We start from the raw sequence: 25,359 nt of genomic DNA, 5'->3' as shown, positions 1-25,359 counted from the left end.
CCAACCCTATACTATGTGCTTTACAGACATTAATCGGTTAATCCTACCATGAAGGCAGCCGCATTTACATTTTACAGAGGAGGCGGCTAAGGCTGATCCCCAGCCCTTCCACTCCTGTGTAAGTCCAGAAGGCACCATTCGTACGGAACACACTGCGCATGGTGCCCCCTAATGTTGTGCTACGTAACCTGCCCATCTCATCTGGCTGGTAATCCAGGAAACCAGGATCCTGACTTCGGAGCCCAAACCGTGAGCCACAGTGCTTCTTTTAGAGGTAACTCCTAGCGAGCAATTAAAGTCTTATTCTTAGTATTTTTTTTTAAAGATTTTATTTATTTATTTGACAGAGATAGAGACAGCCAGCGAGAGAGGGAACACAAGCAGGGGGAGTGGGAGAGGAAGAAGCAGGCTCATAGCGGAGGAGCCTGATGTGGGGCTCGATCCCATAACGCCGGGATTACGCCCTGAGCCGAAGGCAGACGCTTAACCGCTATGCCACCCAGGCACCCCTATTCTTAGTATTTTTAATATTAGTAATAAAATTCAGCCTGGGAAACCAAACCAAGAATTTTGTCTTTGGTCTGTCACTTTACCTTTGATCATAGTCACAAGGCAGAAACATCTTGACTGGCTAAAAAGATACACAAGGCTAGAAACCTCCCTTCTGACACAGAAAGACAAATACTGCATGACCTCACTCTCTGTGGAATCTCAAATAGTCGAATTCATAGAAGCAGAGAATAGAGAGAGTGGTGGTTGCCAGGGACAGGGAGGAGATTTAAGTGGGGAGATGTTGGTCAGAGGGTACAAAGTTTCAGTTAAGCAACATGAATGAGTTCTGGAAATCTAATGTACAGCCTGGTGACTACAGTTAACAGTACTGTATCATATACTTGAAATTTGCTAAGAGGGTAGGGCTTAAGTGCTCACACACAGGGAGGAGAGAAAAGGAGAGGGGAGGGGAGGAGAAGGGAGGGGTGAGGGGAAGAAACAGGAGAGGAAAGGAAAGGAGAGGAGAGAAAAAAGGAAAGGAAAGGAAAAGAGAAAGCAAATGGTAATTATGTGAAGTGATGGATACATTAATCGGCCCAATTGCGATCATTTCACAATGTATACATATATCAAAACATCAAGTGTATACCTTAAGGATACACAATTCCTATGTGTCAATCGCACCTCACTAAAGCTGAAAAAAAAATTTTTTTATCAACCAACAAAGCAATGGCAGGAAACTGTAATGTCAAATAGTAAGCATGACTAAACGCCCAGAATTATACTGTGGCAAAAAAAATCATGCCAGCTTACCTGAAATGGATATTTATTTTGGCAGGGAATAACACCCTCATCATTCTTCACTATTTCCACACACTTGATTTTTGAAACATCAATAAATCCCTTTCTGTATTTTTTCTGTTAAAAGAAAAACAAAGGGAGAACCATCTCAATCATAACAAGAAAAAATGTTATTAATAGAAATATTTGTTAATGAAATCACTGATTTAAAATATTATAATTTTCTTAATAATTACCTAAATTACATTTCCATTTATTGTCAAAACTGTTCAAAATACTAACATTGTGAAATTGTAATAAAATAGTATTATATAAAAATAATTATTTCTGTTTATTTCTAAAGATGAAATTTTCCTATCCTTGCCCCTAAAACACTCTAGAACCAGAAATGGACTCCCTTTTATTGTCACCTTTCCCTTTCAGACATATATCTTTTCAACTTCTTCAACATCTTGATGACAGCACTCCATCCCCCCCCCCACCCCCTACCCTCCGCCAAAAGAGCATCAAAGACCAAACCAAGCAAATTCCAGGTACTTGAGGGGCATCGAGGTGGCTCAGTCAGTACACGTCTTACTCTCGGTTTCAGCTCAAGTCATGATCTCGGAATTGTGAGATGAAGCCCCACATTGGGCTCCATGTTCAGCATGGAGTCTGCTTGAGATTCTTTCCCTCTCCCTTTCCCTCTGCCCCCGCCCCCCTGCTTGCTCTCTCTCTCTCTCTCTCAAATAAATAAAAATAATAAATAAACCTTAAAAAAAACTAAACTCCAGGTGCTTGAACACAGATGCAAACTCTAGCCAATTACTTTTTCTCCTGCAACACATGCAACTCAGGAGGATGTGAGGTGGACTTACGGTACTCACATAAAACTTCCATTCCGATTCTATTGTTGGTGTTCTACTCTACTTCTCTACTGCCCTCTCTCTTTCTGCTCAGTGCAATTCTGCCTGCAGCAATTAACTAAGGACATACCAGGACCTCCCTCTACCCTGAAGCATAGTAATCTCATATCTATTCTTCAGAAATAAACAGAAACAATACAAAGTAGCATGTGCAAACAGAAGTTGATAAAATACACCCATTAAAAACTATTACAAACACAATGTAGAAATAAAAAATGTTTACTGAATCCACACAAAAAGCTGTATAAAGACTTAAGTTACCTTTGGGAAGAGGACAGGTAGATATTCATATGATAAAGAACAGAATGAAAAGTAGGGAAATGAAGAAAACTGCAATATTTGGGGTGCCCCAGCCACTCCCTGGCACTGGTCATTCAAAATTGCTTCATTGAATATTCTAAAATTGTCCTCTGGTCACAACCTTTGGGCCCCCTATCCTGCTTCCAGGAACCTGCTCTGCATTTTTACTGTCACCATAAGACTTGCAGACCGGCCCACTCTCCCAGACCACCCCACTCTCCCAGACCACCAACTCCCATCTGAGCTGACTAGATTATTCTGGAGGTCATTTCACCATAGTATCCTCTTTCTCTCTCTTCCCTCTCTCCCCCAACCCCTGCACGAATCCCATATATCCCTTGACAATTTTGTCAGTGACCAGTTCTATCCACACCCTCCCTATTCCTTCATACCTGGTTGCAGAAAGTCAATGATAACCCTAATTTTGTTCTCTGTGCTTCCCCAGGCCTTGAGTGCTGGTCCTCATCTCCTTTGTCTGTCTCTCACGGAGAGAACCTGGTGGCGTCCATGGAGAGCACCAGTCTTATCAGAACTACAAACCCTGGGGCACCTGGGTGGCACAGCGGTTAAGCGTCTGCCTTCGGCTCAGGGCGTGATCCCGGCATTCTGGGATCGAGCCCCACATCAGGCTCCTCTGCTGTGAGCCTGCTTCTTCCTCTCCCACTCCCCCTGCTTGTGTTCCCTCTCTCGCTGGCTGTCTCTATGTCTGTTAAATAAATAAATAAAATCTTAAAAAAAAAAAAAAAAGAACTACAAACCCTTCCCATTCCCTTCACCCCAACAGACGAGCTCCCTCACTTCTTTAGGGAGAAGAGAGCAGCTGTCCCACGAGCACACCCTCCAACTTCTTCCCTCTGGAGATCAAAAGCATTCCAAGATTTATCTTTTTTTCTTCTCTCTCATCCTGTCTCTTGGATAAGTTAAGGAAACTGTAGCTCAGACAGGTTAAATATATTCATCAAGAAACCCAACTGACCCCAAAGCCCAGTGGACCCTGGGATACCCCAGCTGCGAACATGTAACAGCATTAACGGAGCTAAGTCCCCAAGGGGCGGGGGGAACAAGTATTCTGAGCATGGACTAAGCCTCAGCCAGGGTAGAGAGAAGAACATTCTCCCCAGCCATGCTTCTCTGAGGAACTTCTTTCTACCTATAGACACATTCGGGCCTCTCCCATCCATACCAAGAACGCTTCTTCTGGTGCTGCTATTGCCCTCACTTTCCTCTTCCCTTCCTGAAGGAGAAGACGATTACATCCTCAGCCTTTTTTTCCTTCCCGCCCACTCCTCCTCCTTAGCCACTGCCGCCTACCTCCACCTCACCACAGCCTGCTAAGCCGGTCTCAAAAACATCACCAGCGAGCAAACCCAACAGTCTTTGCTCAATGGTCACCCACTCACACCTTTATGAAACATTTGAAAGTGCCACCACCCTCTTCTCCCTGAGTGGCCTTGACTTCAGGTCATCCTGGTTTTTCCTACTCTCCCTTGCCTTCAGTGCCCCTCAGACAACACCTGTCCTGTGTCAGCAACTGTATCAAGGAACACACGGTCAAGATCAGGGAAGCTCACTTCCTGAGCACAGAGCCCAACTGCTACGCCATTTAATCCTCACAAACTCTGGGAGGTAAACATGACCAGACACATTGTACAGAGGAAGGAACTAAAACTAAGTAACTTGGCCAAGACAGACAGTATTTATGATACAATGTTGTAAGTACAGTACATAAAAAAAGTGCTCATGGACACAGAGGAACTGAAGCTTACATGCCAATTCTAGACAGAAATTCTGATACGTGACAGGGAGGGACTGAACGGCACATGACAGGGAAGGGGTAAACAGCACATAGGAAGAAAAACACTATCCTGAACGACCTTGGTTGCCTCATATGTAAAACAGGAATAATAGCAGCTGTGAGAACTCAATGAGTTAGTATTTGCCAAGTGCTTGGAATAGTGTCTGGCCTAGAATATGCTATCTGAAAGTGTTGGCTACATAAAATAAATAATAGCAAAAACCCCAGTGTGCCTGCAGCACAGGGTGCAGGAGGAAGGATGGAAAGAGGAGCGAGGCAGCTTGTAAAGGACCTGCTGCACAGTGTGAAGAGGTCAGACAGGGCCACCCACCGTGCTCTTGGGGTCTGTGCCAGGTAATGGGTGGAAGGAATTGCCAGAGCACCATCCCCCTATTAACAAGGCACACATGTTCACTGTAGAAGCCTTAGTAAATACTAAGAGCACAAAGAGAATCAAATGACCCTTAATCTCCCAACCCTGGAGAATATCACTGTTGACATCATGGAGTTTTCCCAACATTGCTCTCGGGGGTCATTTATCACCTGTCCACTCTCTTAGCCCTTGGACAGTAGGCTATATATGGTCTGTTTCCAAGATACCCATCTCCACCCACCACCTGCCCCTGCTATTAAATGCAGCTGTTAAATGCAGGTCAATCTATACCGGAAAATTTAGGATGGCCTGTAGCCTGGGTTGACTTATGCCCCCTAAATGCATGTTCTGGGACATACAATCTATTCATGTACCGTACTAATATGGGGTTTGCAGATAAAGGTTCAAATTTAAGCTGCTCATGCATGATTTTATCTCCCACCAACAAACACTGACCAGATACCAAGCACAGTGTTGTGTGCTGTACCTTCAAAGTTATGGAAGGGGATTGAGGATATCCCTAAGAGGAGTTCCCAATAATATATTGGGTGGAAAGAGAAGAGGGGAATGATTCAGAATCAGATAATGATGAACTCATGTGAACTCATGGTGTTTATGGAGTGGGGCAGTGACTGGACCTGGAGAAGTTGAGGAAGTTTCAGGGAGGAAGTACAACTTTGATTTGGTTTCTAAAGGATAAGTAGGAGTTTTCCTATAGAGAAAGTAGAGGAAAAAATCCAGGCAGCAGAAGCAACAAAGCACTCATTTAGGGAACAGAAGAAAATTCACTGTGGCTCAGAGTGGTTCAGGGGAAGTGTAGGAAATGACACCAAAAAGGTTCTTTGGGACCAAGTTAGGAAGGTGCCTATATGCCAGACCTCGGAGTTTGGAAGGAAGAGTGCTATACTGGGGTTTGCTTTTGAAATGGTAATTATTAATGGCAGGGTGACAAATGGTTAGAGACAGGGAGGCTAGCCAGGAGCCTGCTGCAGTCGCTCAGGTGAGGGATGATGAGGTCATGAACCCAGTCAATGGCAGTAAATCAGGTGAGGAATGCAGGGACGCCAGAACATTAGAAGAGCGAGTCCACAGAACTCTGGCATCAATTAGATAGATGTGGGGATTAAGAGAGAGGAAGGAGTTAGGAAACCTCAGGGATTTTGAGTCTGAGTGACCAGCAGGCACCAACACCATGAATCACCATAAAGAACACAGAAGAATCAGGTTTGAGACAATGTTGGGAAATGTGTTTTGAGTTGACTATTGGACAACCCACTGGAAATGTTTGGAGGGAATTGACAATATGAGGCTCGTACTCAGCAATGCTTATCACTTTCTTTATAGTAAAGAGAATTCTGCTTCTCTCAACACATATGTTGTGTATAGAGTAGAACCTTATTCTAGCCACACCTCAGGGAACCCTAGGAGGTCAGGCAAGGTCGAGGAAGAAACTTGCCACAGGGAACCCTAGGAGTTACTGAAAGAGCCATGTGCCTGCCCTCTTAACACCTGGTCTTTGCACTCTGGTGAACTAGAGTTAACAATGAGAAGGCACATAGAACATATAGTTTTTTTCTCCATTCAGACTATTTATCATTTCTTCAATAAGAACATTAGTTCATGATTACTGAAGTATGCTATACATTATTGTTACTATTGTGGCCCAAGGAGAAATATGCAAGGTCATTACATGTTTCATGTGAAGTTTCCCTTTTATTTCTACAGCCTTCACCCTGCCCACCAAACTGAAAATCACAATTAAGCCAAGACCTCACCTTACTCATATTTGAATCATCCAAGCTGAAAAATCTACCTGGCACTTAGCAGATGTTTATTAAACAGTGTCCTGAGCCAGTCTGCAAAGAAGTATGCATGACACTCTGTGTGTGGGTGTGTGTGCATGTGTGTGTGTGCATGTGTGTGTGTATGTGTGTGTGTAACACAGGATACATATCTCTCCTCTTGCATATCCTCTATATACTTTACCAAGCTTGAAAATGAGTTGTGTAATAGCCATTTTACACATTTCTAAACTATCACGAACGGGGAAACTAGATCTAGAGATGAACTATAACTTGCTTAAAACTACATAGCGACTGAATGGCAGAACTGGGAAGTAAATGCAAGAGATCCTGTCTCCCAGCAAGTCTTTCAAGGTACCCTGTTTTCCTTTAATTTCCAGATACTCAGTGTTTTAAGAATATCAGTATCAATCCTAAATTAATGAAATAACATTTTTTCTAAATGTATACAAGCACTCAGGGCTGGCCCCAGGTAAATTTGGGAAGTCAGCCATTTATCTTCAGGACACCCTGTGTCCTCCTTCTACACCCTACTCATCAGGTCTCTGAGCCCCCATTAGGCAACTCCCATTAGGCATAATTTTCCTCCGATATTGCAAATGATCTCTCCCCTTTTCCCCATCACAGCTTTTAACCCTACTGTGGCTATTCCCGGCTGCATGCCACAGAAGAAATTTGCTGGATGGATCACCCTTGCATTGCAATAAGATCTCAGGAAGGGGGCTGGAGCCGTGGAAATAGGGAGACCCTGAGTCCAGCCTCTGCTTTGCCACCTAAAGTTGTATGGCCTAGGGCAAGCTCTGTCCCCTCCCTCTCAGTTCCCTTGTCTGTAGGAATAGGACACTCTGCTAAGCTCCTAGCAGAAATAAAGATAACGCACACAGGTATTTAGCACAGTGTCTGGTATATGAAGTCACTCCCTAAATGCAGCATTTACTATTAATTATTAGTTTTCACAACAACCCTGGGAAGTTGTTATGAAACAGATCATATGAGCAGTTACAAGATTGGCTAAGAGGCTGAGCCACAGTTGAACCCAGAGCTCTCAAAAACACTAAAGCATTTATCTGACTCCAGGTCTCTCAAGCTGGAATATCTTTGGACTCTTATTATAAAAAATAAAAATGATCTTATGTCAAAATCTAACACTTGTAGAGCACTCACTATCAATCAGGCACTGTGTGAACCTCTTCCCACAGATGACTCAATGAATCTTCACAGCATTATATGAGAACTGTTGTCATTCCATTTACCAGATGAAGAAATCAAGACCGAAAGGGTATAATTAACTGCCAAAGTCACACAATAAACCAGGATTTGAACTCTTGTCTAATCCCAATCTTGAATTCCTAAGTGTCACACACACTTGAGTAACTTGGTATCACTTAACTAAGGACACACATAAAGTGGAAATTCTTATGTTTACAGCCCTTAATACCCAGAAGACCAAAGCTAGTTCACAAATTAACTACAAACAAAACTACTCAAAAAATAAGATTTAAATAAACATTCCTTGAATGTGATGGATGGGTGTTTGCTGGAGTTGAATCTCGGCTCTGAAGCCAGTTCTTTTAGCACCTACAAGCTTGCATTACTGCGGGCCATGTGACAACCACTTCCACCCTTTCTCTCAATTTCAACGACGGGGAACCTCTACTTTTGTACACACGGCACCATCTTTGCATTGGGCCTCCATTTGGCACTACTGTATTGCTTAGTGTTCAATCAGCCACTGTTCTTTCTCAATAGGCCACAACAATTAAAACATCATAGATATAAACCCAAAGATGGGCTGATGATATGGCACATTCAGTGACAAGGAACTACCCAAAAAATATAGACAAAAAGTATGTGTGTGTGTGTGTGTGTGTGTGTGTGTGTGTACCCATACATTTAACATGTAATATCATACATATGTATGTACACACAGGTTATATTGCTGGGGGAGTTGTATAAAATACTGCCATCAAATTAAGAACACAAAATTTAAAATTCCTAGAACCCGCAGTCCTCGGCAGGTGGGTAGCACTAAAGCTGCTGTTAACATTCATTGCATCGCATCAGGACAGTTCCTTCATTCATCCATGTTCATCAAGGTGGATTTCCACTTCCCCTTATCACCGGCAAGGCCCGGATACCAAAGAACCATGACGGAGATACACGAGTTCAACATATCTTGGTCTTAAGGAGTTTATGACCAGATATTTGCTAAGGTTAAGGAGAAGAACAATAATTGTTTATAATGGAAGTTCAGATGGGTCAATACTACAGAGCTAAGAGTTCCAGTCAACTCTTGAAAGGAAAGAAAATGACGCAGTCTACTGAAAACCTCCAAAGAGCCAAAGGCCTATTTTATTCATGAGGGTAGTTCTTTTCCCTTTCCAGTCAGGACCCAGTTCAAAGAATGGGCCTAAGTGCAGCAGGACACATTAATCACGAGAAACAAGGAAGTCCTCAGGATGGGTTTGGCAGGGTTTTTTGTGGATATTGAGAACAATTTTGATGTAGACTTCTCTGGCATCAGGAGAAGTGGAATACATAAAATTTAAAGGCGTTTCCAACTTGATGGTTATATGATAACATGCCCCCTCTTGACCAAGGGCTGAATTCTAGTGACAAGTGAAAGAAAGTAAAAACAAAAACTTGGCATCCTAACATTTTTTCCTCCCTTTCCACAACTTTTAATAATAATTGACATAGGTGCTTTACATTTTGTAGAGTGCTTTTACACTACAAAAAAATAACCCCCAAAACAACAATAAGAAATACCCCATCACTTTTACATAAAGAAGCCAGCAGTTACATAAACATGGTTCAATTATGGTTTTTAACATAATATCCAGCATAAAAACAGGATGCTGAAAAACTCCTATAAATTATAAGGAATCTGAGGGCAGAAAATTCCATTTCTGAACTCACAGAACAATCTTCACGTAAGATAATGCTAATGCAGACAATCATAAGGTTTCTGGAGATGCTTTTCTCACTGTATTTAAAACGTTTTTTCTTGAGTAGCCATTCCGTCTTAGGGCTTTTCTATACTTCTAGCAACGCTCTCCCCAAATCCCCTTTGCGGCCCAAAAACACTTAAAACTATTGCCAGATATGTTTATCACAGTTGAAAGCAAACTTACTAACATATGTGTTTTGAAGTAAGTGTAAAAAGGATTTACCTAGTATAATTATTTAAATTAGTAAAACTTTGAATGAGTTAGGTAGAAATAAATGTATATGGATGCTTCATAAATTTCATGTAACAGACTTCCAAATTCAAGGAATTCCAGACTTAATAAATCCAATCCAAAGATTACAAATCCCTTAAAGCAGAGACAATGCCAATGAGCTCGGATTGCCACGTTTTCTTCTTCCTGGGTGCCCAGCTCCACTGCATTTTCTCATCATCATGCATTTAGGCGAGGGCACAAGAATGAATTCTAGCCCAGGGAGTGTAGGTGGAAGTGATGTAAGACCACTTTCTGTCCTCTAAAACCTTACATACCATCCTCCATGGTCCATGTCCTCCTTTGTGATCCACTTGGATGAGTAATTCCAGTGGAAGATTCAGAAGACCACAAGACAATGGAGTGCTAATGGGTATAAAATTTCTTTTTGAGGAGGCACCTGGGTGGCTCAGTTGGTTAAGCATCTGACTCTTGATTCTGGCTCTGGTCATGATCTCAGGGTCCTGGGCTCGAGCCCTGCATCTGGCTCCATGCTCAGCCAGGAGCCTTCTTGAGATTCTCTCTCCCTCTCCCTCTGCCCCTCACCCCGGCATGCTTACGCTCTCTCTTTCTCTCTCTCTTTCTCAAATAATAAATAAATAAATCTTTTTAAAAAAGATTTCTTTTTGGGTTGATGAATATGTTCTAAAATTGATTGCAGTGATAGTTGCACAACACTGTGAACCTACTAAAAATCACTGAATTAAAGAATTTAAGTAGGTGAATTATATCTCAATAAAGCTGTTCTTAAATACAAACAAAAAAGACAACAGAGCCAATATAGAAGGTGCTTAGATCCCTGAATCAAAAGTGGAGGGTAGTTGTATGTAATGTAAGTAAGAAATAAACCTATTGTGTTAAGGCATTGGGTTTCGAGGGATTGCATGTTACAGCAGTTAGCTACCTTTTAAAATACCTTCTAGAATAAGAAAATCCCACATCTCAGCTACTTAATACTTCAGATTCCTTACTCCAGGATTTCCAGCTAGAGTGATGTCAGAAGCCTTTTTAGCAAGAACTAGGAAATATGGGATACGGAATATACTTCCCACCTGCAGAGACCTTATAATCTAGATAGTGAATAAGACACATACACACATGCACACACACACCATTTCTGATGCCCTACCAGGACAAATGAGGGCTCTCAGCCAATACTTATTTTAAATTTCGGGCAAGAAATAGAAGAGTCATCACAGAGAAAGCATTATCTTGGGTCTGTTGGATCTGCAGGGTGCCAGACAGCCATAAGTTCCAGAGACAATGTGGAGGTTCCACTGCTAGAGAAAAAGGGACTGGATATTTCTGTCTACCTGAGAACTCTGCGTAGAAGATGATCAGAAACAGACTGGCCGATGCCAGTGATGAGAAGAGTATAAAAAGTGGCTTTAGATATAAAGTCAGAAGTTATGGGGTGCCTGGGTGGCTCAGTCTAAGTGTCCCACTCTTGATTTCGGTTCAGGTCATGATCTCAGGGTGGTGAGATGGAAACCTACATGGGGCTCCACGCTCAAGAGGGAGTCTGTTTCTCTCCCTCTGCCCGCCCCTCCTCCCCCTCCCGCTTGCGCACCCGTTTGCACGCTCTCTCTCTCCCTAAAAAATAACTAAATAAATCTTTACAATAAAATAAAGCCAGAAGTTATTAGGGAAGAAACTTGTCAAGTCCATCAACTTCCAGGGAAATTTATGTAAATAATGTGTGCAACAACTGAGACTCCTGCTAGAACCTCTTTATTAACTCACTGACCATGCTACAAGATGTTGAGTACTGTCAATGTTTTGACATAACACAGCCAATGCAACATAATGGTTGAGAGCACAGCTTCCGTGTCAGGCAGACCTGTGTTTAAATGCAGGGCTCATGGCCCCATGCAAATTAACCAACTTCTTTTAGTCTCCGTGTCCTCTTCTGTAAAATAGAGATATTAAAATAACTCAACCTAGATTATCATGAGGATTAATTGTGATATGCTCATAAAGCACTCAGCACAATATCTGGCCTATCGTAATCACTAAAAGAAGCTTATTTTAGAATATTTTTTGCCTTTAAAAATAAGATTTCTAAAATTTTTCAGCACTGAACTCTTTCTTTCCCCACATATAGTCTAATTTTGTTACAGAATACAATAAGAAAAAAGGATTTATTTATTTTTTCTTATAGATTTCTTTTTTTTTTACGATTTTATTTATTTATTCGACAGAGAGAGAGACAGCCAGCAAGAGAGGGAACACAAGCAGGGGGAGTGGGAAAGGAAGAAGCAGGCTCATAGCGGAGGAGCCTGATGTGGGGCTCGATCCCATAACGCCGGGATCACGCCCTGAGCCGAAGGCAGACGCTTGACCGCTGTGCCACCCAGGCGCCCCAGAAAAAAGGATTTAATTTTGAAGATGTTACTGGCTTTTACATTATTTCTTTAGGAAACATACTAGTATTTCTTCACTTTCTCCATTGAGGAATTCAGAAAATATTCCAAGAACTCAAAAAATATAGGAGTAAACAAATAAGCTCGAGTATAGTGCATAGAATATCAGAACACACAGAGAAACAGGATAATGGCCTAACTACTCTTTCTCTTGAAATAAAATAATATTTTAAGTAGCTATTTTTAAAAGTAAGTTAGTCTTACCTATTAATTACCAAAGAAATGTAGGAAAAGTCCAACAACTACGTAGGACAATAACTGCTGGGCCTCTACTATATGCCAGATAATGTGCTAAGCACAAGAGATAAGGAGATTAAAAAATACAGCCATTATATTTACCCAAGATAAATGAAGGCATCTGACCATATAAAGATGTATACAAGAATATTCATAAAAGCTTATTTCTAATAGCTGAAAACTGGAAACAATCCAAATGTCCATCAACAGGTGAATAGATACACAAATAGAGGTATATCCACACAGTGGAATACTATTCAGTAATAAAAAATGCAATATTGACACAACAAAATAGATATATTTAAAAATAAACTGCTGAGTGAAAGAAACTAGTTTAAGAAGAGTACATGCCACATGACTTTGTTTATTCTAGAATACTGGTACAGGCAAGCCAATCTATAGTGTCAAAAATCAGATCAATAATACCTAGGGATAGTGGGAATAAAAGGAGAGGTATGAATTACAGAGGGGCATGAGGAAGCTTTTGGGAGTGATAGATGTGTTCATTATTTTATTATAGTGATGGTTTCACAGGTGCATACATATATCAAAACTTATCAAATAATACAATTTAAATATATGCAGTTTACTGCATATTGATTATACTTCAATGAGACTAAAGAAAATATGGCCCCTGCCCTCAGGGAACTTAAAATCTGGGAAGACTGGGAAACTATGAAATTCTCTGCTAATAATTTAGTGTCTTAAATCATAGATTAAAAAAGAAAAACTAGGGGCACCTGGGTGGCTCAGTTGGTTAAGCATCTGACTTTAGCTCAGGTCATAATCTTAAGGTCCTGGGATCAAGCCCCACATTGGGCTCCCTGCTCAGTAGGGAGTCTGCTTCTCTCCCTTCCCCTACTCATGGTCTCTCTCTCTCCCTCTCTCTCACAAATAAATAAAGTCTTTAAAAAAATAAATAGGAAAAAAAAAACCAACAAATACAACAAAAGAGAAAAACAGCCATGATGATTAAGCAAAACAACTTCACTTTATAACAGGCCAGAAGTAGGCAATCAATTAGCTCTCTCTCTCTTTTTTTTAAAGATTTTATTTATTTATTTGACAGAGAGAGACAGCCAGAGAGAGAGGGAACACAAGCAGGGGGAGTGGGAGAAGAAGAAGCAGGCTCCCAGTGGAGGAGCCTGATGTGGGGCTTGATCCCAGAACGCTGGGATGATGTCCTGAGACTAAGGCAGACGCTTAACGACTGAGCCACCCAGGCGTCCCCAATCAGCTCTCATTTAAATGAAGGCTCTACCTTAACATTTATTCCAATTTAGAAACAAATCATCCATCCATCCAATTCACTGAGCATTCAATGAATATCTGGTAGAGAAATAAAATTAATTTTACACCTTCCCCCAGAGCTGGTGCCTGGTCCTATCCTCTTCTTTCTTGCTTTCTTACTACTGCCTTTGAGGCAGGCCATGATGAAGGCCACCAGTGGGAGCTCAGAGAGGACAGACATACTGCCTCCCCAGCACCTCCCACAATGCTGTCATGTGATAAATAGCCTGGCTCAGAGCAGGTGCTCACTGACTCCGTTGAGGAAGCCCGTGAATAAACAAGGACACGCATGGACAGAAAGGGCTTCAGCTAAGCGGAGGGGAGGGCTCCAGGTTTAATTTCACGTTATTCAGTCAGAACCACCACTTGACTCTACTGTCTCAGAGAAGAATTTTGGCTGCTTTTCTCCTGGCCGCTCTCTCAGAAATATGCCATTCCTGTGGGTGCAGGCATGCCCAGAATCGCCGGGATTGGCCCCCCTGTTCCACCCAAGCGTACTGTTGCACCAGTGAACACCCAGTGGGCAGAGTAAAGGTCACGTTACAATGGTCAGAGATGCTCATAACTACTGTCAAGGGATCCCTCCTCAACCACAGATGGCAATCGTTGGATATGTCACTGCAAAGCTGTCTGCTTTCTGTTTTTTTTAAGCAGCAAAAGAGAAGGAAGGCCCTATAACCTAGGTTTCAGTTCTTGCATCTCTATAGTTAACGCCGACTAGAGGCGCTGTGCTTTAGTACTAGGGATTCCAAATGCCATGCATATGTGTGTATGCGTGCAGGGGGCGGGGGGGCTCTGCAGTGGACACGGCACATGTGCAGGCTTTTTTTAGTGACAATCTATCTTTATGGATGGGGAAATACCTAGAATCACACAAACCTGATCTCTTATGAAGAGGAACTCGGGAGACAGAAGCTTTGTGAGTTTCAGACAGGTCAGAGTTGCAAACAGTGAACAGGGCAGGAGAGAAAATGTGGTTTCCGGGATAGGTGGTGGGTGGCAGTGGCACACTCTGTGGCTTTCTGCATGTGGTCCAGACCTGTAACTGCAGCACGAGGGGCACAATTCCCACCCCACCCCCGGCATCCCCATCACAGCCCATTGGACTGATGAAGCGATGACCAGAGAAATGACAGCCCTGGGAGCGGGAAAGCCCTGTGGCACCTGCCCCACCGCCTCCCACCAGGAGGCCTGAGAGGCAGGACGGCGTGTCTGGACAGGTGAGAAGTTGGGAGGCTCACAGGCCCTCGAGAACTTTACCTCCTCACTGCCCATCCCTGACTAGTTCCCCACTAAGAAAACCTCTCTCTCTGCTTATCTGACATGAGTGGAGGGCAGAGGAGCACACGTACCGGCATGAACTGGAAATGTGAATTATTTTTAACTGAACCGAGCTTTGCCAGGGTCTTGCAAAAACAGAACATTAACTCGGTCTTTAAGTAAACTTCTACAGGACCCCCTACATTTCTCTAGTTCTCTCTAGTGTTAAGAGGATCACACTGCAGTCTGTTTTCTAAATACCTCCAAAATAGTAAGCTGCATATGATGGCAGCTTCTCTATGAAGGCCATCCTCTCCTTTTTTTTTAACCCCCCCAATGAAGACAATGAGCCATGTTGGGAACAAAGCCTTCCTTTTGCTTCTACCCAAGCCTGGAGGTGGGGAGGGAGTGAAGAGAGGGTGAGGAAAGGAAGGAAGATGGGGAGGGAGGTGGGGAGAAGGAAGCACCACAAGAACAATGGCAAGAAAGAGAAAGTGTGAGACTTAGCCAACGTCTCTAGTAAGAGAAGAGGAATTGTCCATCAACTCTCCCCTCAGAAAGATACTCAAAGAAAAATACAGAATGGCCTCATTACATGTTCCATGGGTTTCTGTGGGCCTGATGGGTACTCATCATTCCTTTACTATGGTTTCCATAGAAATATTCACTTTGTGTTGCAAATAATCTACAGAAAACTTTTGTAATAGGGCCTCTCAACTGGGAACCTTCTATAGATAAAATCACTTTTGAAACAATTTCTTCCACTGACTGGGTGTTTGATGACATCGAGGAAGGTCTGTTGATATGTTCTGGGGTGAGCACATTAAGGTTCTATGTAAGAGAGCCACTCCCTGTCTTCTGGAGATGGGTACCGAAGCATCTGCAGATGAAACGACATGACTTCTGTGAGGTAATGGGAGTGGGCAGGGTGTGCAACACGATGATGGAGGCAGGGCGCGGGGCACATGGGGGTCACTGTGCTACTCTATCTACTCTGGAGTATATTTGAAACTTTCTGTAATAAAAGGCAAAAAAATACTTCACTCCATCACATTTTTTAAAAGTCTTTTTTTTTTTAAGATTTTATTTTTTTATTTGAGAGAGAGAGTGAGAGAGAGAGAGCATGAGCAGAGGGAGGGTGAGAGGGAGAAGCAGACTCCCTGCTGAGCAAGGAGCCGGATGTGGGGCTCAATCCCAGGATCCTGGGATCATGACCTGAGCTGAAGGCAGACGCTTAACCAACTGAGCCACCCAGGCGTCCCAAAAGCCTTTTTTTTAGAGTGGGTTCCATGCAAGGCTTAAACTCACGACCCTGAGATCAAAACCTGAGATGAAATCAAGAAGCAGGTGCTTAACCGACTAAGCCACCCAGGCGCCCCTACATTTTCAGAAATCCTGATCAAAGTTGTAGGATCTAGTTACAAACAATGTGTTGTGAGAACGTAAGAAGTGTCCATTATAAACTGGTAAAAGTAGAGATGATCGCATTATTTAACTGCAGCGAATAAAGCTTCGGTTACACTTGTGGTAGTGCACGCCCTAGTTCAGAAGGTGAAACAATCTCAGATGTTCACACAACTGCTCTTGGAGGTCCCACTTCCATAGCTTCTTGCATCCGTCAATCTCAAAGTGCTCGGCAATTAATTACAGAACTGCTGACCCTGCTGGAGTAATGAGTTATGCCGCATCTGCATTTTACAACTGAGTAAATGGGGCACTGAAGTCAAACAACTGACCAAGGGCAAATGAAGATACACAAGTCCAGGCTGCCCGGCCATGCTCTTCATTGGCTCTCACTGCTGGGGGCCATCGTTAAACTACTCGTCCCCTCCTAGCTCGCTATCGCTAATGCAATTAATTCTCAGATACTCTAGCAAAAGTTAATCCATGTTGCAAAACACATTCTAGGAGATGCCCCCTAATGCCATATACAAGATTCCCATGGCCCTAATAGCCGGTCCACTCTCTGCGAGCCCACCATCACCTGCAATGGTGACAATATCGGTCGGGTTTTTCCTTCCTTGTTCCCTCACCTCCCTTCTAGAAGCACAGAAGGACATCACACCAACCAGCCTTGGCAGGCTTTTGAGGAACGCGTAGGAGTCACTGTAGTAACTCTAGTGAGTACATCTGAAACTTCTATATTACCATGCACAGGCTTTTAAGTGGATTCAGAAAGAGAGGTGCTTTTCTCATCAACTCACAAGGGTAGTATAACAAACCATAAGAAATTGTAAGTCCGAAAGGATCAAATAGTGGTAATTTCTGATCATTCAGCTTAATACATTTTGTATATTTAATACGTTTTGGTCCTACTCACACACCTCACACTCTGAAATACAAACCGTTTGTACTGTTCCTAACTTCTACTTAATCATAGCCACAGTTATGATTTGTGGGGCTCCTGGTAGTTACCCGAAGCCCATAACAGATGGAACAACACGTGAGAATGGGAGCGGTGGCCACCTGGTGTGATCCCCACCAGCACCCAGCACGGTCAGAACCCAGTCGATAATCAGTACTGACGACCCAGGAAAATGTCGGAATTAGATTTAAGTTAGCCAAATTTTAAAAATCAGACAGTTCATCTAGAATAATAACACCTCTTGTAAATCATACACGATTTTGATCACCAACTCGATGGCTCTTTCCCGTTGCATCTTTCACACCTATCAGGACTGTGCACTTTGCAACTTGCAAACATTTTATTCCCGGTTACAAAAGGATGCAGGTCACACCGAATAGTTTATGTCCCCAAATCAAAAAGTCTTATATGGCCCACGGACAAGATAATAAACAAAGTCAGGAACTGGCTGAAATAGCCTCACGCCTTCTATTGTCTCCCTTACACCACCTCACCCTTTCACTCTTCTGGACGACATTTACGCAGCATCTGCTCTCGGCTCAGGAATTTCCGAGCGACTGGGAAGAAATGATGACACGTAAGGCAATGTGGGAAGCTCTTCACTGAACAAAATGCAGTGGGACTAAAACAAAGAAGAGGTTAATTCTTCCAGAAAAAGAGAGAAGGTTGCACCGAAGAGGTGGCTCTTTGAACAGAGCCTTGAATCGTGAATAAGAGTTTTCCTAGCAAAGAAAGGAGAGAAGATTTTCCAAGCAAAGGCCTGTAGTTGCAAAAGAGCAACTCTGCGGACTGCCAGCACGTCAGCGCGTGGTGCGTTCTGATGCGCGCAGGCACAGGTGCAAGAGACAGGAGAGGAAATGGAGAAGCCAAGTCGGGATCATATTATGAATGGCCCTGCATGTGCTGCTAAGGAGTTGCAAAATTCATCTTCTAGGCAATGAGGAACTGTGGCCTCAAGAGGTTACATTTTAACATGCAAGGGTCCCTGCTGCCACGGACAGAAAGCTGAGTCTGGCTCTGTTACTTGGCGTGCTGCTATTCTTCAGAGGAAGAAAAACTGGGTAGCTTTTTGACAAATTTAAAAAAAAAAAAGGATGAACCACTTTACTTTGTTTTACATATCCTGTGTCTCCTTAGGCTAGGAGCCAGCAGGATTCTGTCACATAGCTCTTCCCACTTAAGAGCAAAGGCTCTGCAGCCAGACTGCCTGAGTCTGGCTCAGCCGCTTACTTGCTGTGTTTCCCTGAACAAGTTACTTAACTTCTTTGTGCTTCCGTTTCTTTAGCGATAGAATGGGAATGAATGACAGCAAATAACTTCCTACGCTGGTTGTAAGAATTTAAAAAGTCACATCATAGGGGCGCCTGGGTAGCGCAGTCGTTAAAGCGTCTGCCTTCGGCTCAGGGCGTGTTCCCGGCGTTCCGGGATCGAGTCCCACATCGGGCTCCTCTGCTGGGAGCCTGCTTCTTCCTCTCTCACTCGCCTGCTGTGTTCCCTCTCTCGCTGGCTGTCTCTCTGTCACATAAATAAATAAAATCTTTAAAAAATAAATAAATAAATAAAAAAATAAAAAGTCACATCATGTTAAGCTCTTGGAACAAAACTGACAAATTTAAGTGCTTAATAAATTTAGCTAGTAATATTTTTTTTTTCAAAACCATATTAACCCTTAGGGAAAATAAAAGCAAAAGCCACTAGAGTTCTGTTTCAAGAAAGTCCCTCATACCTACCCTTCTAGACTCCAAGAAAGACCCGAGAATGATGTCAAATTTGACTTATAAAATAAAATGGCACGAATGAGATTCTTCCTTGGACCTTGACAAATATCAGCACCCTAAAATTACAGGACACAGTAGAACTGACCAGCATCTATCAATATCTAGTCTTTCCAACCAGAAAAAAGAGATTAACCTTTACTTCATTGGTTTTACAATTTCATTTTTAAGAAGGACGGTTGCTGCTTCATGTGACTGTACTATTTATACTCTTTGAAGCTGTTATTTTAGTTTTGTCTTACAGTATGAAACCAATACTGAATCAGCAAGCGACTATATTAACACTTCCTTTTTACATTAGAAACAGTTAATCTCTGGTAACTCACAGCCGTAACACACAACAGCAGAGAGCACATCTGGTCAAGATTTGGTCCAAGTTTCTCTTCCGAGCAGAGCATAATAGTAATATTACAAAAACACACTTTTACCAGTTTATTAGGCTTTCTTAAAGACTAATTCGTGGTCTAGTGAATATAAAGATTAATAAAGGTCTGATCCTTATGTAAATACACATTTAGCTTGCCAGAAAGTCTCATGAAATTACCCAGAAGCAGTGCCGTGTAATCATTCAGAGTTCAAGAATCAGACAGCTGGGCTGGATTCCTGGCTCTGCCATGTACTGGCTGCTCTGTAACCTTGAGCGAGGTGCTCAACCTCTCAGCCCTTCGGTTTCCTTAGCTATAAAATGGGCATGATAACTGTATCTTCCTTACAAAGTGAAGAGGATTGCAGTTAATGATTATGAAGCACATAATCGTATGTAATCAAGCACACGATACATGGTAAGCACTATGGAAGATTTTTTAAATTAAAAAAGAAAAAGGGCTTACAAAAGGCTCCAAAGCCCTTCTCCTCCTAAGACCAAAAAGCAGTCTTTATTTTCACTATGCTAAGGGTTGTACAGCACTCAGGATGACCAGGAAGTGACAAAACGTTCTCCATTGTCTGCTTTTCAAGTAGAAATATTTCCCTTCTTAAGATTTTTTTTAACCAATCAGACAGAAAAATGTGTAATATTCCCATCTGCCAGATACTCACATACAAATGGCCTTGCAGGGTAGGTATTTTCTCCATTTCCAGAGAAAGAAAATGAGACTCAGAGAGTTTTATCAACTGCCTGATGTCACAACTGGTAAATGACAGATCGGGATTCGGAGCAGATCTGTCTGGCTTCAAAGCCCACTGCACATCCCCTTAGGAAGCTGCCTCCTTGTAGGATAAATGGACTAGAGCTGATGATTTCAGATTTACTTCTCTAACCCCTACGTCTTACTTGCACCTGATTCTGAGTATCTGACTGCCTAGCAGATACCTCTCCTTATGTCTTTCTTTAGCATGATTCAAAATAAATCCATCATATACATCCTTAAACCTGAATCCTATTCAGTCATTCAACAACCATTTATTATTTGCCACAGGTTGCCAAGCCATGCCTTCACCTACCCTGTGAAGTTTACAGATTAGAGAGAGAAAGACTGAAAAAAATCATTGCACCAATAACCTATTCGAGTTAGGTGGTACAAAGTAAAAGTGAAAGATGATATTATACAGGGAAAGCGAATCTAAACTGGGAGATCAGAGAGACTGTACTGAGGAAGTGACATTTAAGCTGAAACCTCTTTGAAGAAGATGTCCAGACAGTGGAGGGAGGGGAGCACAGATTCTAGACAGAGGACATAGCAAAAGTACATGCTGTAAAGATGGAAAGGAGTGGGATGCTTTCAAGGAACAGAGAGACAGCAGAGCTGGAAGTTTGGACTGAGGAATGGAAGGAATTGCAGATTCACGGAGACAGGCGGCAGGCTGCTGGACCAGAGGCCATACTGACGACTTTTAAGATTTGAATTGGGGACATGAGAAGCTCCTGAAGGGCTTTAAGCAGGGGAGGCACATGACTATATTTGTGTTTTTAAAGATCACTATGGCCTTTGTGTACAACAGACTGGAGAGGGCACACATGAAAAGAGGAGCCTATTAGGATGTGGCAGAGATCCCCAATTGTCTATCACTGGTATCCACTTCTCAACAGTAAAGGAACCCTGACTTTTAGTTGGATACAGTGATACTGAGACTGAAAGACTCTTTCTCCACTCCCTTTGCAGCCAGGAACGGCCATGCAGCCACACTGTAGTCAATGGGACCTAGGCAGAAGTCCTGTGTGGGGCACTGGGGAAAGCTGGTAAAGGGACTTAACTCAGATGGGAGAAGTCCTTTCTTGCTTTTCTGTCTTTCTTCCCTCTTCCAGCCTGCAATGCAGTCAAGATGGCTGGAATTCCAGCAGTCATCTTGAGCCAAAATAAAATATATAAGCTAAGACAATAGAAGGAAAAGACAGGATCCAAGATCCCTGGGCTGGATCCACCATCCCCATTCAGGATAGCCTGCTTCCAGTCTTCTCACCCACCCACCCCACCCCCACCAACGTTGAAAGAGAAAAAAATTCTATTTTGTTGGAGCTACTATTATTGAGGGTCCTATGTGGTCTATAGCCTAACTCAAACCTAACTGATACAGAGGCTACTGTATTCACCCAAGAAGAGGCAGTGGCAGCTTGGATCATGGCGGTAAAGAGATGCGAAGAAGGGCAGAATAGATATATTGAGAAGGCAGAATCGGCAAAACCTGTCATGACTCCAGACATGAGAGAGGGTGCGGGAGAAGGGAAAGTTTAGACCAATTCCCAGGTTTCTGGCACAAGCACCTGGGTAGACAATGGCACAATCACTGAGCCAGAGATGGCAGGGACACCTTGAATTTCTTTGCAGACATGTTGAATATGAGATGCCTGAGAAAACGCTTAGACCACAGAAGAGATATCAGGCTGGGAAGTACAGACTGGAGTCGTTGGCAGCACCCAGGCGCTAACCAAAGCCACTGGATGGATGACACCTCTAAAAGCAAATGCAGAAGGAGAGAAAAGTCCATGGACTAGAGCCTCGAGAAACACCAACGAACTTCTGAAAGAGACAAGAATGAGCAGCCAGAAAGGAAGTTCACATTAGGAAATAAATGCCAATTCTTCACTGCAGGAATAAGAAGGGCTCGGGGCTTTCACAGGGGCAGGGGGATAACTTCCAAAAGGTGATGTAAGAACAAGTCAGCAGGATCTAAGAGACACAGGCAGGCTGGAAGAAGGAAAAGGCAAGAGGAGAGAGGAACAGGGAAAGAAGAACGTTACAGTCTGGCCTGGCAAGAGGGGGCTCTAAGACTCAAGACGTGGAGGGGGCTATATTCCAGGGGAAGGAGGGGAAAGTAGTCTCCTCCCTCCCTCCCCCCACCCCTACCCACCCCAGAAAACCAAGAGCCAGTCTGTGGTTGGTCAGCTCACAAAGTCAGAGTCACAGGTGCAATACTAGGCTGCCCAACTCCAGCACATGGTGGCTGGTTTTTAGGTGAACAGACTTTCATCCTCCGTGCTGGAACTTCTTTCAAACAATTATCTTAAATTTTCCATTGTTAATTAAATAAAGTTTTAAAGGAGTGTGGAGTAGAGGGTAAGGAATTTAATTTACTCAAATCAGCATAAGCAGTCAAAAAGAGAGAACAGATTTTTACAGACACCAAGGGTTTAACAGTAACAGCAACATTACTAAGTTTTCTTCAAGGCTCACTCGCTCTATGGCAGATTTTGCTTTAAATTCCTTTAGTGCATGTTTTAGATGCATGTCTCAAGTGAATCTCCTAACAATCCTATGAGGGTTGTCCCCATTTCACAGATTGTCCCCATTTCACAGATGAGAAAACTGAGGTGCAAAGTACTTAAGGTTCCTGTTAGACTTGCATCATATAAACTAGTGAATGACAAACCCTGGGATTCAGATGCTGGCCGTCTAACATCAGAACCAATGCTTCTTGTTTTATTCAGATAATTTGCTTTTCTTAACTCTAAAAAAGAACATTTCCAGCCATTATATTAGAGTAGTTAGTGGAAAGATAATTATGCAAAAACCATAGGCAGGAAAATAATTTCTACTTCACTTGAAAACTGAGGGAACTAGCTAAAGAGAAGGTAAGTTGTTTTTCTTTTCTTTAACTGGTCTGTTTGGCAACCCAGAGAAAAAGGAACCCAGGTTTTAATCAGCTCATGGTATCCTGGTCTGTTCCTCCCCAGACCTGTTCCTCTATGGCAAGTCCCCCTTGATACTGTGCAGACAATTCAGTCAGCCCCCCACCCGTGAGAACAGAGCAAGGTGTGGCCCCAACACGGGACCCAGACACGGAGGAGGTCAGGTGTAGGAAACTGTTCCACTTTTAGTCAAAGTTCACTGATGTAAAAGTGAGTCTGAAGCAGTGTGTCTGGGGCACTGGAACAAAAGAAACAATATTTCCACTGGAGACACAAATTGCAAACCTCAGTGTTTCAAATGAAGGCCTTTCAGGAGAGAAGTGTCACTGAGAATTCAGAGTCTGGTTATGAAGCTACAGTGAAATGTCTGGGGCTAAGCAGTCACAATTAAGCATGATTTGGGTCAACATAGAGAACCTTTCAAGCACAGAGGTTTTCCAGACAGAGCAGGCATGCGCACACACGCACGTGCGCACACACACACACACACAGAAGCTGAGTATCAAAATGAGGATGTGCACAACTCAGGAAGCCATAATTAGCAACCCACCATATATCAAGTTGTATGCAGGCACTGGGAGGGGAAGGCAGACATTGTAAGATATAAGCAAGCATATTCTTTGGACTTTCTCAATTTTCTTTCCTATTTTTGCATTTAGTTAGTGTGCTGAAAAGAGTTAACAGAGCAGGCTCAAGACTGCTATTCTTAGAAAGGCCTCCTTGTATTTCTACAGTTGGCCCTTGGCTGACATCTGGGAACTTGGACCTTGGGAAGGTCCCACCATTCTCAGCACTGGTAAGAATAGCTCATTGTGCCTAAACTGTTGGTACAAACAATATGGCTTATGCTGAACACCTGCTTTTTGGTACATGCTAGACAGAGGGTGCCTGTATTACTAGCCCGTCCCCAGTAACAAAAAAAAAAAAAAAACAAAAAAAAAAAACAAAACCTTGAGCACAGAGTGAATCTCCAATAAGCTTCCGGATATTTCATGTATTGTCACAACTCACTGCTGGAGGTTTTAAGAATGACCTATGTGACTCCACTGGGAAAGGGCTCTTCCAAGCTTGCGCCTGGTCTCCTCTGCACTTTACCCCATGTGCCTTTACCCTTTGTTGATTTTACAGCGTATCCTTTTGCTGGTACAAATGGTAGTAATGAGTAAAACAATATGGTGAGTCCTATGAGACCCCCAGCAATTAATGGAACCTGGGAGTGGTCTTGGAGACACCCCCTGCATCCCTCCAAAATAGCTGATGAACTGGTATAAGTTTTAGAGTAAGAAAGACCTGATTTAAATCCCAACTTTGATGCTTATTAGCTGTGAATCATTGAGTTAGTTAACATGTTCTCTAAACCATGGATTTCTCTGAAAATAAGACAGTAAAGCCTGCCTCAAAAGACTGTGGTGAAGATTAAATATGTAGTAGACACTCAATGACACTATATCCTTTCCTCGTTAGACTAATATGTGAATGGCAGCGCTACAGTTGTGCAGTGCCCACCCTGCACAATACCAGGGAGCCCTAATGAGGCTCACTTCACTCCGCTGATGCAATAGAGTCAGCTCACGCCAGTTCATGAGAGCCTACCGAGCATACCAATTCCCTGCTCCACTTTCAATGTCATGTTGGTGGCTGGAAATCTACCACGGTGGGAGTATTTACACCCCAGAAACTGCAAACCCTAACAATTAGGGCTTCTCCTTCAACTACCAATTGCTAAACATTTACTACACCACTGAACCCTTCATAAAAAAATCAAAGATGGAATTCCTGCCAGACAGGTTTGTTTGGTTTTGTTTTTTTGTTTTGTTTTGTTTTTGCCTAACCAAAGACAGCAAGCATATATGCATTTTAAAAAGAAAAGGCTGCATGAAAAGGTGTTCGACACTATTAGCCATAAAGGAAATGCAAATCAAAACCGCAAGGAGCCACCACTTCACACTAAGTAGGATGGCTAGAATCAACAAGACACATAATAACAAGTATCTTACTGAGGATGTGGAGAAACTGAAACCCTCATACATGTCTGGGGGTAATATAAAATATTGCAGCCCCCTTGGAAAACAGTCTAGCAATTCCTCAAAATGTTAAACATAGTTACCCAATGACATAGCAAGAGAAATGAAAACATAGGTCCACACAAAAATGTGTACATGAATATTCAGAGCAGCTCTATTCACAATAGCCAAAGAGTAAAACCAACCTCAAATATCCATCAACGGATGAATGAATAGACAAAATGTGATAT

At 42.7% G+C, this 25,359-nt stretch overlaps 1 protein-coding gene across 3 annotated transcripts in view; it reads right to left on the bottom strand.

Moving 5' to 3' along the window:
- Nucleotides 1-25,359, bottom strand: part of TEC (tec protein tyrosine kinase) — a 131,789-nt gene that overhangs the window by 31,494 nt on the left and 74,936 nt on the right. For all 3 annotated transcript variants that reach the window (XM_040625084.1, XM_040625083.1, XM_040625082.1), the window contains exon 3: nt 1,306-1,410. In XM_040625084.1, the coding sequence (XP_040481018.1) occupies nt 1,306-1,410 (105 nt within the window). The remainder of the gene's footprint in view (nt 1-1,305; nt 1,411-25,359) is intronic.

This window comes from Ursus maritimus, unplaced genomic scaffold, assembly GCF_017311325.1.
Source record: "Ursus maritimus isolate PB19 unplaced genomic scaffold, ASM1731132v1 scaffold_8, whole genome shotgun sequence".
NCBI classification, from domain to species: domain Eukaryota; kingdom Metazoa; phylum Chordata; class Mammalia; order Carnivora; family Ursidae; genus Ursus; species Ursus maritimus.
The sequence above is the reverse complement of the archived record's forward strand: the minus strand, read 5'-3'. Positions and strand labels throughout refer to the sequence as shown.